The 15,250-nt window shown below is 38.2% G+C and overlaps 1 protein-coding gene across 1 annotated transcript in view; it reads left to right on the top strand.

Moving 5' to 3' along the window:
• NOTCH2 (notch 2) overlaps window positions 1–15,250 on the top strand; it is a 179,205-nt gene that overhangs the window by 127,449 nt on the left and 36,506 nt on the right. Inside the window, exons 12-15 of the mRNA XM_018045986.1 lie at window positions 1,150–1,260; window positions 7,545–7,737; window positions 9,067–9,212; window positions 10,772–10,885. Coding sequence (XP_017901475.1) covers window positions 1,150–1,260; window positions 7,545–7,737; window positions 9,067–9,212; window positions 10,772–10,885 — 564 coding nt within the window. The remainder of the gene's footprint in view (window positions 1–1,149; window positions 1,261–7,544; window positions 7,738–9,066; window positions 9,213–10,771; window positions 10,886–15,250) is intronic.

Here is a 15,250-nt window from a genome sequence, read left to right as displayed (position 1 = left end):
AGGATTTTTGTCTTCCAACACCAACTCCTCTTCCTCATTCACTACATCTGTCAAGAGTATTATATTTTCCTAGACATCCAGGTATGGTAACTGAATTTCCATGACATCTCCTTTATTCTCTTCATTGACTCAGTTTCTAAGTGATAAAGACTGTAACTCTTATGACCTCTCACATTCATCCTTTTGCTTTCATTCCTACTGGCATGTCCTTGGCCTTGGGCACCGTTTCTTTAAACCAACTCCATGTCATGGCCTGCCCAGTGTTCTTCTCACATTAATCCATCCCATACCCTTCACATTGACCTTTCATGCCACTCCAAATCATTGGCTTGTTAACCAGGACCCCTTCATTTATGGGGGGGTCCTTCATTATGGGGTCCTTTGTTAATGATTCTCATCTCACCATTTGCCCATGTCTCCCACCCCTGGGGTTAAACAAATCAAAGTACAGCTCTTACTGTGCCTCCTGCTGGCTGTCAGCTGCCTTGCAGATTTCTTCAGTGCTGAGCTACACTTTTTTTTTTTTTTAATCGTCAACATTTCTGAAATTAGGAAGCACCTTATATTCAAGGTCATAGAAAACTGTCAGCCTCAGAATTAAGGCAGAAGTGATGACAGGCTCCTTGCTGCCTGTGACTGAGAATTGTTCAGTGTGTAAAAGGGATCAGTTCATCTAATTGTCATTGCAGCTGTATATTAACTTTGGATCCCTAATTTGTACTTAAAATGAGGCAACATATGCTATAAACTGCTCTGGATACTTGAGGCAAAAGAGATAAAAATCTCTGCCTTCATGGCACATACATCATGAAGAACTGTTGCCAGGTTCTGAAGACTCCGTCACAGGGTCTGATGGACTTTTTTTTTTTTAATCAATGAATTTAATTGCCTCCATTGCTTTTGTAACATTAGTGCAAATGCCAACACAATAAAAAAGACAAATAGTGGCTTAGTGTGATTAATATAATCATTTGACCTCATGATACCTTTGACAAGGTCTGGAGCACTGAACTTTCAGAAATGCTACTTTCCTGTATTCAGGGTTGGCTAGATACTCATGAGATTTCCTAATACCCAGCATCACAAACAGAGATCATTGGTGTTTCTGTGCTAATATTGCACGGTTTCTCTCTGCTTTCATCTTTGCAGGTGTTAATTGTGAAATCAATTTTGATGACTGTGCAAGTAACCCGTGTGTCCATGGAGTCTGTATGGATGGTGTTAATCGTTACAGCTGTGTCTGCTCACCAGGATTCACAGGTAATGGTCCTTTTTGTTGGGAGACTCCTTCAGCCCCCTCACTTTGGGAAAAGGGCATCTAAAGGTTAGTTACTTTCAAATAGATCTGACTTCTTCGTCTCTTGGAAGGTTAGAAGGTTGTTTCTGAGCTTCTCTGGCCCAGTTTTTAGGCCTTCCCTGAACTGTAACATGAAGCTTTTCATTAGTTAGGGTTTTTAGGCCATGTGTTTATAGCTGCTTAAAAAGGATTTCTTTTCAGACCATGAGTTTCCATCACTGAGCCTAAGTTATATAGCTTTCATATTTTTCTGTACTTAGTAGTGAATGCCTTCTATAAAGGCATGGCCAAGGTAGAATTCTATGAACACCTTATATGATTTTTTCTGAGTACTTCCTCTTATAAGTACTTGGCTAAGGTCAAAACTTAGCAAAGCAACCTATTTTTGGCTAGCATAGTGGGTTTTATTTTCTCTCCATGAGGGAGAAAGTAAGTGACTAAAATAAAACTGGTTATAATTCTTCTTAAATTCTTCTTAATTAAACCCCCCAGCTAGAACATTTATATATGCACCATGTGTGTACACACACAAACTCACATACATCTTTTCTCTTATCTTCTTTTGTTGCTAATAAGATTACCTTTACCTTTTACCTTCCTGATCAAAAAGTACTAGGAGCTACTGAGGAAGTATGAAGCCTCTTTCTGATACATCTGTTTGTCAAAGGCACCATCAGAGGGTGTGTAATGTGCCAGTCCCATTCTTGCTAGACAATGCCACACACAATAAGGCACTTACATCATGATGTTACCATTGCATAAATACCATGTGGTCATTTGCAACCAACATGAGAAACTTCCCACAGAGCTTTTTAAACTATAATGTCAAAAAGCCAAGAGATGCCTCTTTCTTGCTGGGAACTTAACTCTCTCTGTATTTCACAATCCTTTGCACTGCTTAGTGTGATTGTGGACATGAGAGAGGAACGTTTGTGGCCTACGTGGTCACCGTAATCTCTTTTCAGTGGAATATCACTCAGAAGACCAGGATGATGAGAGTTCTTATATCTAGTACCCAGCACTGCTGGTGTGGAGCCAGATGTACTTCTGTATCCTGAAATGTGTTACTCCAACATTCAGTGACAGCCAACTGAATTTCTTTCAGACAGAATGGCATATGTACTTGTTTACATAGGTAATAAGAAGAGAATAGCTGCCATTTATTAAGGCCTTGTTTTGAGGTAGGCATTAAATCAAGTGCCTAATCTCATTTAATTGTCACTACTATTATTATTTCTACAGTATTGATGAGAAACCCTGAATTCAGAGAGCTTAAGTAACAGTATCAGTGCACTAGGGCCAGCATTCCACCCCAGGGGTTCTATTTTAGAGTTCAGACTTGACTGGACAGCATAAGTGGGTGCCTGCTGTGGTTTCTTTTTAGATATATGAGCCTTAGACTCAACTTAAATTTTTTAGAAATGTCAGTGAATCATATGCTCTCTCTTTTTAACATTTAGCAAATCAGGAAGGTCATGGAGGGAGGACATAGGCTAAAAATATTCTAAAATAAACTTAAGGTGTAGCATGAAACTGCATAACCAAGGAATGGAATGTTTTGGTTACTGGGTGGTACCCTGTTCTTGGAACTGTTTTCTACGTCTTATTTGTTCTATTTGTTTTTTCAAGTCAGTTGCTGAAAATATCAGAGGCAACTGTGTTATATGCTCATGACCCATAAATATAAGGGGTTTTAGTCTTGCCTTTATTTTAATACTGTTAACTTTTTATTACAATTTTAATAACAGCTTGAACAGATTTAAGGGAATATTTTTTCAGACAAAATTCTCTGTTCTCCGCAGACCACTTTATACTTACTGATTGAATAGGAAAAGTAAGAAATCATGTGTCACTTCAGTAGACTACTTTTCAGTAGTATTAACTACTTTTTCAGTTTCACATTCATGTCCATTATTTTGCTGACTTCTCAGAACAGTCCATAAAAGTAGATAGGTTGTAAATGAAACCAAAAGCACAAGTAACAAAAACTAAAATGAACTTCTGAGGGGCAAAAAAAAACAATATGTTGAAAAGCTAACCTACAGAGACGGATAAAAATATATGCAAAATATGTGTCTAACAAAAAGTTAATATCCAAAATATATAAAGAATCATACAACTCAATAGTAAAGAAGCAAATAATTCAATTAAAAATTGGACAAATAACAAATTCAGGATAGTGACAGATGTTAACTAGACTTATTGTAGTGATCATTTTTCAGTATACACAAATATCACATCATTATGCTGTACACCTGAAATTAATAATGTTACATGTCAATTATACAACCTACTCCAGTATTCTTGCCTTGAGAATTCCATGGACAGAGGAGCCTGGTAGGCTACAGTCCATGGGGTTGCAAAGAGTCGGACACAACTGAGCGTCTAACACTTTAAAAATGAAAACATGTTAGTAGTCGGAAACCCAATTTTAGAAAATATTACTGGAAAATTCCCAATAATTTCCAGATATAAGATACTGGTAATGTTTACTCTGGTTCTCAGAGCTACATGATTTAACCACATTCTGATTATATTTTTAGGCTGTAAATCATTTTTATCTTTTGAAATCCAGTATCAACTGAGACAGGTAAAGTTTTACAAGCTTTACAATCTATGATGAGTAGCTAGCAATATAGCTAATCCTCATCACAGTATCATTATGCAGCTGTATAAAATCGCCAAATTCAATGAAAAAGTAATAGATTCGAAGTTTGCAATCTCGTCTTTCTTTCAGTCTCTTACAGGATTTTCTAATCAGAAGTAAAGTGAATAAATGTTTATAAATTATAAATTTATAAATGCTGAACACAGTTGTTTTTGGTTCTCCAGCCATTAGTGAAGGCACACTGCTAAGCACAGAGGAGCACTGGGTTATGGGAAAAGTGGTAGACAGTGAGCTCATGCCTTTAAAAGGGTTTAAGGTATGGTCAGGGACTCAAGACTGCATACATCGGAAGATGACTAAAGCCTAGGGAAGTAGTTAGAAGCAAGGTATACACATTCAGAAAAGTGTGAGCGATGAAGGAAAACAGATGTTTAGAATCAGGGGGAAAATGGACAAAGGACATTCTTTTTCCAAAGAAGACATATAGATGGCCAACAGGTACAGGAAGAGATGCTCAGCATCACTAATCATTGGGAAAATGAAAATCAAAACCATAGTGAAATGTCACGTCACACCTGAAAGATTGGTTGTTATCAAAAAGATGAGAGACAACAAATGTTTGTGAGGGTGTGGGAAGAGGGGAACTCTGATGCACTGTTGATCTGATTGTAAAATGTTACAGTTATTAGGGAAAACAATATGGCAGTTGTCAAAAAATTAAAAATTGAACTACCATAAGGTCCAGGAATTCTACAGTTGTGTATCTAAAGGAATTGAAATCAATATTTCAAGAGGAGTTTGTATTTGCACACACCCATGTTCATAGCAGCATTATTCACAATAGTCAAGATATCAAAACAACCAGAGTGTCCATCAAATGGATGAATGAGTAAAGGATACCTTGTATGTACACAGTGGAATATAATTCAGCCATGAGAGAAGGGGAAATCCTGACATTTGTGACGACATGAATGGAACTTGAGGACATTAAGTGAGATAAATCAGGCAGTGAAAGACAAATACTGTATGGTATCACTTAATGCAGAATATTAAAAAGCCAAACTCAGGAAAGCAGAGAGTAGAATGGTATCTATCAGGGTCTAGGCTGGGAGGGTAGCGGATTGGGGAGATATTGTTTAAGGGTACAAATTTGCAACTACTAGATAAATAAGTTCTGATTGAATGCATAGCATAGTGATTATAGTCAGCAATACTGCATTATAAACTTTCAAATTGCTGAGAGAGTAGATCTTAATTGTTTTTATCACAAAAAGAAGTGATGGTTATGTGACATGATAGAAGTGTTCACTAACTGTGGAGGTAATCATATTGCAATATATAAAATATATCAAACCAACACATCATATACCTTAAACTTACACAATGTTATATGTCAATCATGTCTTAATTTTAAAATTAACAAAAAAACTTAGGGAATTTTTATTATCTTCATTTAACAAATAAGGCAACTGAAAGAGCTTAATGTGTCCATGGTCTTAGCTAGTGGACTTCCCTGGTGGCTTAGATGGTAAAGTGTCCGTCTACAGTGCGAGAGACCCAGGTTCAATCCCTGGTTTGGGAAGATCCCCTGGAGAAGGAAATGGCAATCCACTCCAGTATATTGCCTGGAAAATCCCGTGGACAGAGGAGCCTGGAAGGCTACAGGTCTTAGCTACTGAGTCTCACTGTTAGGACTGTGAGTTCCCAGAAGGCAGGCACCTCCCTAATTGTCTTTTTAGCCAGCATTTTCTAAAACTGTGTAGCACTCAGGGAGCACTTAGAAAATATTGCTGAATGAATGACCCGCACTCACATATGGAACCTCTGACATCCAACACTAGACTCTTGAGTCTGCGCTGTACCATGCTTTCATTCATTAAATACTAGTTTGTTAGGCTTCAACCTACACGGTAAGAAACATTGGCTGATTTCTCATTCAGTAGTTACTGAGCCCAGCAAGGTACATAGTCTTGTGCTGGGAGTTCATGAAATGCTGGGATTTCCGATGCTGCTTCAAGGATGAGAGTTTGCTAGTGAAGCAGCCGCGGTTCACCAGGTAGACTACACAAAGGGGCACTTAACCCTCTCAGCTAAAGATGACTTGAAACTTGATTCTGCTGAGAGCTTTAAAGCAAATAAAGAAAATGTGAGAAGTGTGACTTCTGAGAATATTTTTCCCAAGAAAAGACAGAACTGAAAAAGCTTTTTCGTCTCATTCTCCACGGGATTTCAGACAGAGGATAGTGCTGTAGTTGAAGACTTGTGGCTCTTATCTCGATGCCAGTGGCAAACATCTTAAAAAAAAAAAATCAGAAGTTGAAGCTAAGAAAGTAGTATTGTAGAATTGGTTATTAATGAAATACTTAAAAGGAAAACAGCAACTACTATCAGATTATGGGTTTTTTACCACACGAACCATCAATAATGGTTTAGAGAGTAGTAGAGAGTGAAAAAATGTTAATACCCATACTTTAAAAGGGTGTGTATCTATTTCATTTGGAATTTCCTGTTCTAATTGTAGGGTTACTCTTTCTTAAATAAAAATGCCTGGTTTTATATGAATCAGAAAATTGTATTCTTTGAAATTTATAATTCCTTCATAGCAGTTACTTGTCACCACTCATTTACAGAATTATGGGTTATTTAAAAATTTTATATCATTTTGGAATATATAGTTAAATATCATTTATTCAAAACTTAAAGCAAAACTCATATGTAACTGACATACTTTATTCCACTTTATAGCAGACATCTTTTCAAAGTCCAATCTTGGGTATGTTTTAGAGGAACATATTCATTTCAATTTCATATATTCTGAACATTTACATTATAACTTGATGAAATAATAATTGTCTACATCAGAATTTCTCAGAATGTAGTATCTGAAACACCTACATTATTTAAAATGTTACTTTGAAGCAGTAAGGATCTTCTTTAAAAACAAGTACTTTTAGCAATCCTTGCACATTAAAATTTAAGAACTACTGATCTATATTGAGAGACCCTGAATTGTTTTCTCAGTGATCAGAGAACAATAAAATTATATTTAGGTTTCTCTTCTTCCTGAGCCAGAAAATAGATTAATACAATTATAAAAGTTAAAACAAATGGCTTTTCTTTTTAAGCAACTTAATCATTAATAGTGATTCAGTGTTAATCACTGAACATTCCTGTTAATTGAGATTTACCATATATAGAAATGTAAAAGATTGACTAACTCTTACAAGAATGAAGGCAGTAAACCAGCTGATAACAGTGATAAGAAAAGCTTGAGAGTTCTCCGAACAGCCGCAGTAAGAGGAGCAGCCAACTCTGGTTGCATTTGATGTTCTCTTTTTGAATATTTGATGCAAAGTTTCCCCATTTCTAAACTGGAGTGAAGAAACACATGTCGAAACACTACAACACCATCCCAGTATTTTGTTAACTTTGTTAAATTATCAAAGTACAATGCTCTCTGCTCCTTCCTTGCGTGGCACTAAGTGCTATTGGATGTCTTATTCCTTAAGTCTTGACATTTGGTGCCCACAGCATTTTATAGTCTAGGCAGGTAAATGTATCTGCACAATAGATCTCATGGTCCTGGGTCTATTCCCTAAGCATTTTGGATTTGACAGAAACTGTCCCCCTTCTCTACAGGGCAGAGATGTAACATTGACATTGATGAGTGTGCCTCCAATCCCTGTCGCAAGGGTGCAACGTGCATCAATGATGTGAACGGTTTCCGCTGTATCTGCCCTGAGGGGCCCCACCATCCCAGCTGCTACTCACAGGTGAACGAGTGCCTGAGCAATCCCTGTGTCCACGGAAACTGTACTGGGGGCCTCACTGGGTGAGTAGCTGTTGTGTATTCATCGTTTCTTATTGACCCGTGTCGAGCCAGTTGAGTTTTAGTACTGGCCATACCCTGTAACAGTTAGTCAGGACTTGGGCTGAGACTAGGCTGAAGAGTCTTCCAAGTCACCACGTCTTCCCTGCCTTCCATGACTGAGTAGATGGAAAGTAAGGAGGAATGTTTCATTCCTCATGTGGGTAGTCAGCACATGGGAGGAGTCTAGGGTTATTTTCTGAGTCTTTAGTTGTGCTTTTAGTACTAACTGCAAGATTGCGTTCTGAGGGATATTCTGTTTGACTTAACCTCCTGCTTAAAGAAAACCCAACTCTCTTTCATAATGATACCAGTGGGTACCACTGAAGTAGAGCTGGTCTCAGCTAGCTAGAGTCTTGGCCCTGATGAAGTGTTCACAGCTGGCAAGCCCCTGAGAGTTGTGTAATGTGTTGGCAAGTAATTTTCTAGAATCACAGAGTGTGACGTTTGGTTCCATGAGATAGTCCTGTGCTCTTGCTATGCTTGCCAGAGAACGGGACTTTGGCCAAGACTTAGCATTTGCCATGCTTACAACAGGTGAAAGAATGAAGAGTACATTTAGAGGTAAATGGGAAATTAAGTGATTTCTAAGCTGAATTAACTCAGTATTCCTGTTTCAGAGTATAGCAGCCTTCAAAGCATCCCAACCCATTTACTTTTTTTAAAAAAGAATCACCAGACAAGGAGGCTGTTATCTCCCGATATTACATTCCAAGTGCTAATGGTGTCCAAATTGTGAACAACATGCATACATTTCAGATACCCTCATTTTTGTTCCATTTCCTGCTCAGTACCCTTGGTGCTTTCTGAGGGCAGGGTTTCAGGTCAGAACAAACCGTGTCTCAGAAGTCAAACATCCCGGGAGCTCTTCGGGGTCACTTAGAGTCTCTGATACTACCCTGCTTTCTGAGTATCTGTTTTACACCAGAAACAAGTGATCTAAGGTTTCTTTACATTTATTTAGCAGAAAAGAAACTGCAAATTTATCAATGTCAATGTGTCTTTCAGATTGTCCCAATTTGTTGTACCAACCACTCTTTACATATGAAAGCCCACTATACTTACTTACTTTTTCCAGCATTTTTGTGGGCCAGAAAGCTGTGTTTACGAAATACTCCAGATGGGCCCACATGATTCACAAGGTAACCCAAGTGTAGGTTTGAAGAGGAACAGAAATGAGATTAGCCTACCCAGGAGCTCCTTGATCCTTCATTTCTTCAGAATTTTGCATTTCAACTGTGACTTAATTGTACATTCATACCACAACTGTAACGTATTTCTGTCTTCTTTCAGATACAAGTGCCTCTGTGATGCAGGCTGGGTTGGCATCAACTGTGAAGTGGACAAAAATGAATGTCTTTCTAATCCATGCCAGAATGGGGGAACTTGTGACAATCTGGTGAATGGATACAGGTGTACTTGCAAGAAGGGCTTTAAAGGTGATGCAGAAGTGCATATTTTTAAGTCTTTTTCTGCCTTTTTGTTGGTACATACAGCTTGACTCACTTCTTTCTTTCCCCTTTTCCTACTCATTCATACAGCAACCTTAATTTGAGCACTTATTATTTATAGGGCAGTTGGAGAATAAAAACATAAATTTAAACATGGATTCTATTTTCAGACTAGCAGAGAGGTGAGCTCTTGAAACTACCATTTAAGGTGAGCAACTAGAGCTCCACTCATACAACTTTGGACATTTTAATTGGGTATTCTAATTGTAAGCTCCAGTGTAGGCTTGAATCTGTGATAATTCAAAAGAGATATTGGTAGAAGAATGAAAATCTTGTTTTACTGTAATGGTAGCAATATCATGGGAGAATCCATGTATTTAAAACCTTTCCAACAGTTCTATTAAACATTGAGATATTCTTAGATGATACATAGTCACCTATGACCTTCTGGAAAAATGCATAATAGTGAGTATTGTGTAGAATCACTTTTTGAGTTGTCTCTGTTACATTTCTCCTGTCACTTTTTTTAACCCTTGAGAGAGAAACCTGTGGGTAAATCATGCATATTTATACTCCTTGATCCATATAGTCATTTATTTCACAACTCAAATTTGTGCCACGCTACTAGGATAGATCAATATATTTCAGTGTCACTTTATTTGATAACTTGACATTTTTCTAAGATCATATTTTAGTCATTAACTTTTTGTCATTCAGATATATAACATCTGTAAAGATACTTACAGATTTAAAAGCACTTTTATTCCTTTGTCTCTTTGAGACTTGCTGATTGACAAAATAAATATCAAAATAGTTCACAGTCATATGTCTAGTGATTAACAGAGTACGGTTTGAACTCAGACCTCTATACTCTTAAACCATTATTTTCTTTTTATACATGGCTATAGTTCCTCAGTTTTAAGACTCTGTGTCAGGCCCTATTGCAGGTATAAAGGTGGTGGCATTTGGTAATATCCTGTCCCCATGAATACTTCCTTACTTTTCTCTTTTTTCATAGTGGGAGTAGATTTTGTGTCTTGGATCAGGGGGAAGAGCTTTGTGACTTCAGAAAACACCACCACATTGATGGTAGATACTATGCATTTGAAAAAGTGGGCATAAATCAAGAAGCTTTGATTAACTGTTCAAATATTTTATCCCTTGATAATTTCTAGCCTATTTTTAAGCCCTGACCAGATACTTTGTATAGAAGCCTCTATTTAGATATAGCAGTAGCTTTTTACCCTAGTGAACTTCTTGGTCCATTATAGAGAAATTACTTGTATTTGGACATTCATTAAACTTTCAAGCTATTAGAATATATTGTTCTTCCATTCATGTTTTGATTAAGCAGTTTTACTGACTGACTGTATGTCAGGGACTTTACACTGAAATGAATGAACAGGTGTTTCAGTGGCTTGAAGAAATTAATGTAGTTTCTGAAGTGTTTAATGTTTACCCCTGAGAGTATTGCTTAGTAATTGAGATATTGAGGAGGCTAACAGAAAGTTTCACTGTCTTTGATTTTCCCCCCTTTTTGTGTGCAGGCTATAACTGCCAGGTGAATATTGATGAATGTGCTTCGAATCCATGTCTGAACCAAGGAACCTGCTTTGATGACGTAAGCGGTTATACTTGCCACTGTGTGCTGCCGTACACAGGTGAGTCCTGGGGTCCAGGGGCTGGAAGGGATGCTCAGTCTTGTCTTGTCGTTCCAAACCTCGGAGTCTCAGAGATGGGGTCTGTGGGGGCAGTGATGCTGCCCTGAGGAATCACTCCCTGATCACCTTTCCTGCCCTCACTGTCTAGGTCGTCCACTCTGAGAAAACAGTGTGGCCTCTCTACATGGACGTGGTGGGGGTGCTTGTTTGCCTTTATTTTTTAGGGTTTGAAAAAAATTTTTTAATTATACGTGTCTTGAATTGATACATAGCTGATGGTTTAGTCATTATCTGAATGGACTATATGGCCTGTCCTCTTGGTCTTTGTTTTGCCAACACAACAGTTACCACTTATCGGTCCTTTACTAAATGCCAGACACTTTATATATTTTGGAGTATTTGCTCCAGTGCTCACAGTAATTCTATAGAGTAGAGGTTCCTATTCCTGTCACCATTTTATACATGAGGAAGCTGAGGCAAAGAGAGGTTACTTGCTGAAGGTCACATAGGTAAGTAGTAAATCTAGGATTTGTCCCTGAGTCTTTGAATCCAAAGCTTGTCCTCTTAACTGTCATTCCTCTCCTCACATTGATTGCCACTGCGTCCTCTGCAGAGAGGCACTGCCCCTTGGATGGCGATCACACACAGAAGACACGGATGTGACTTCATTTCGTATCAGGTGACTTTGTTTCAGGTGGTGTTACAGGAGTGTGCTTGGACGTTTCCCTGTATTCTCCTGCCTCATTACTGCCGTCTTGTGACTGGTTTTATTCGTGTGGCTCACTCGCCTCATGTCATTCATTTAATGGCTTTGCATGTTTCTCCAATGCCTTGCATGAGGCAGGAGCATGGCTGAGTTCTTACTCCCCGGAGTCTTGGCCTGTTGATAGTAGCTGTTGCTAGTGACTCTAGGCTGTTTAGAGTGGCCGGATGCATGACTGTTTTTCCTGAAAGACTTGATACTGCATTGCTGTCTTTGTCACCTCTTTAGAAGGAACATTCATGCAGACAAACTGCATTTAGCCATCCTGACTGAAAAAGTCAAAGTTACTGGAGATCCATAGCTATCCCCAGACAGTCTAAATAATGTCATTCCATAGCAATAGCAGTCACATTTGTTGGAACTGAGCAGATCATGTCATTTACAACCATAAAGACTGAGAATTGATGGTAGTAGGGAGATATAAGCAGGTGTCATTATGCTTTGACACATTATAGGCTTATCTGAATGTGACTAAGGTACATAGCTCATTGGGAAAATATTTGCCTTCTTGCTATTCAACAGTGTAAGAATATCTGACTATATGCTGGCTCTTGGTTTTTCTACATATTAGGATCTTATTAAAAAGAATTTACTATGTGTGACCTCTGGGAAATTATATTAGATATTACAGACTAAAATTTCAGTGCTGAGTGCTGCTAAGAGTTCTGAGTGTCATTGAATTTGGCCAGCATGAAGGGGAGCTAAGCAACATTGCCTTTCCTTGTGAACCACTGTTCTGACCAGACACATTAAGAACTTGTTAGGGGAACTTCCCTAGTGATCCAGTGGTTAAAACTTCATATTCCAGTGCAGCGGAAACAGGCTTGATCCCTGGTTGGGAGCTAAGATCCCACTGCCTCGTGGCCAAAAAGCCAAAACATAAAACAAAAGCAGTTTTGTAACAAATTCAATAAAGACTTTAAAAATGGTCCACATTGGACTTCCCTGGTGGTCCAGCAGTTAAGAATCCATTTGCCAACGTGGGGGACACGAGTTCGATCCTTGGTCCAGGAAAATCTCACATGCCTCGAGGCAGCTAAGCCCGTATGCCGCAACTTCTAAAGCCCATACGCATAGAGCCTGTGCCCCCCAACAGGAGAAGCCCTGCAGTGAAAAGCCTGCTATTCGCTGCAACTAGAGAGTAGCCCCTACTTGCCACAAGGCCTGTGTGCAGCAACAAAGACCCAGTGCACCCCAAAATAAATTAATTGTAAAAACAGTCCTGGGACTTCCCAGGTGGTACCAGTGGTGAAGAACTTGCCTGCCAGTGCAGGAGACATAAGAAACACAGGTCTGATCCCTGCATGGAGAAGATCCCTGAAGGAGGAAAGGCAACCCACTCCAGTATTCTTTCCTGGAGAATCCCATGGACAGAGAAGCCTGGTGGGCTACAGCCCATGGAGTTGCCAAGAGTTGGACACAACTGAAGCGACTTAGCAGTAGCACAAAAAATGGTCCACATCAAAAAGAACCTTTTAAGAAAAGAAAAAGTGGTTAGGGACATTGATGAAAATTTGTGGTAATATTTTTTTCTTTCTGAATGCAAAGTTTTAAGATAAAATTTTAAATTGAGTTAATTGTAACTTGACCTTATTTATTTTGTTGCAACGTTGTATTAGTTTCAGGTGTACACTATAGTGATTCAAATATTTAAAGATTATACTCCATTTAAAGTTACTATGAAATAATAGCTGAATTCCCTGTTCTGTATCCATGTGGATTATTTATTTTATGCCTAGTAGTTTCTCTCTCTCAATCCCCCACCTCTACCTTGGTCCTCCCTCTTCCTTCTCCCGCTAGTAACCACGGTTTGTTCTCTATACCTGTAAGGCTGTTTCTATTTTATTATATTCATTTGTCTTGTTTTTTAGACTCCACAGATAAGTAATAACATACAGTATTTGTCTTTTCTGTCTGACTTGTTTCGCTAATCATAATACCCTCTAAGTCCATCCATGATGCAGATGGCAGAATTTCATTCTTTTTTATTTCTGAGTAATATTCTTGTGTGTGTGTGAGAGAGAGAGAGAGAGAGTCACAGATCACATCTTCTTTATCCCTTCATTTGTTGATGGATACTTAGGTTGCTTCCATAGCTTGGCTATGATAAATAACCTAATGCTGATTTGAATGGACTTCCCTGGTGGCTCAGACGGTAAAGCGTCTGTCTACAATGCGGGAGACCCGGGTTTGATCCTTGGGTTGGGAAGATCCCCTGGAGAAGGAAATGGCAATCCACTCCAGGACTATTGCCTGGAAAATCCATTGAGATGCATATATCTTTTTGAATTAGTGTTTTCATTTTCTTCAGATGTATACCAAGGAGTGCAATTACTGGATCATATTTTAGTTCTGTTTTTAGCTTGAGTGACAGTTCACTATGATGGCTGTACTAGTTTACATTCCAACCAATAGCATTAAGTTTCCTTTTCTTCACATCTTTACCAGCATACTTTATTTGTATACTTTTTTGATAATAGACATTCTGACAATTGTGAGTTGTAATTTGACTTCCAAAACAACTTAATCTTCCTTTTTAAAAAAGTTTTTATTGGAATATAGTTGATTTACAATGTGTTCGTTTGAGGTGTACAGCAAAGTGAACTCTTTGTTTGTTTTTGAACTCTTTTTTGAGATTCTTTTTCCATATAGACCATTACAGATTATTGAATAGAATTTCCTGTGCTATAGGTCCTTATAAAGTAGTGTGTAGTTTCTAATCCATCTCTCCCCTCCCCTTGGTAACCATAGGGTTGATTTCTACATCTGTAACTCTGTTTCTGTTTTGTAACTAAGTTCATTTATAAGCTTTTTTAGATACTAGCTATAAGTGATACCATGTGGTATTTGTCTTTGTCTGACTTATTTCACTCTGTACAACAATCTCTAGGTCCATCTGTGTTGCTGCAAATGGCAAATGGCTTTATTTCATTCATCTTTAAGGCTGAATAATATTCCACTGCATGTATATACCACATCTTTTTTATCCATTCCTCTGTTGATGGGCATTTAAGTTGCCTCAGCGTTTTGGCTGTTACAAATACTGATGCGATAAACACTGGGGTACATGTATCTTTTAGAATTATGATTTTCTATGGTTACATGCCCACGAGTGAAATTGCTGGATCATATGGTAGCTCTGTTTTTCCTTTTTTAAGGAACCTCCATATTGTTCTCAATAGTGGCTGTACCATCTTACATTCTCACCAACAGTGTTGGAGTGTTCCATTTCTCCATACCCTCTCCAGCATTTATTGTTTGTAGATTTTTTGATGATAGCCTTTCTGACAGGTGTGATGTGATGCCACATTATAGTTTTGATTTGTATGTCTCTAATAATTAGTGATGTTGAGCATCTTTCGATGTGCTTTTTAGCAATCTATATGTCTTTAGAGAAATGTCTCTTTAGATCCTCTGCCCATTTTTTGATTGCAGTGGGATTTTTTTTTTCTTTTTTTCTTTTTTTGATTGAGATGCATAAGCTGTTTGTATGTTTTGGAAATTTGCCCTTGTCAGTTGCTTCATTTGCAAATATTTTTTCCCATTATGAGGGTTGTCTTTTCATTTTGTTTACTGCTTTCCTTTGCTGTGCAAAAGCTTTT

This window comes from Capra hircus, chromosome 3, assembly GCF_001704415.2.
Source record: "Capra hircus breed San Clemente chromosome 3, ASM170441v1, whole genome shotgun sequence".
Classification (NCBI taxonomy): domain Eukaryota; kingdom Metazoa; phylum Chordata; class Mammalia; order Artiodactyla; family Bovidae; genus Capra; species Capra hircus.
Note: the sequence above shows the minus strand (reverse complement) of the source record. Positions and strands in the feature narration are given on the sequence as shown.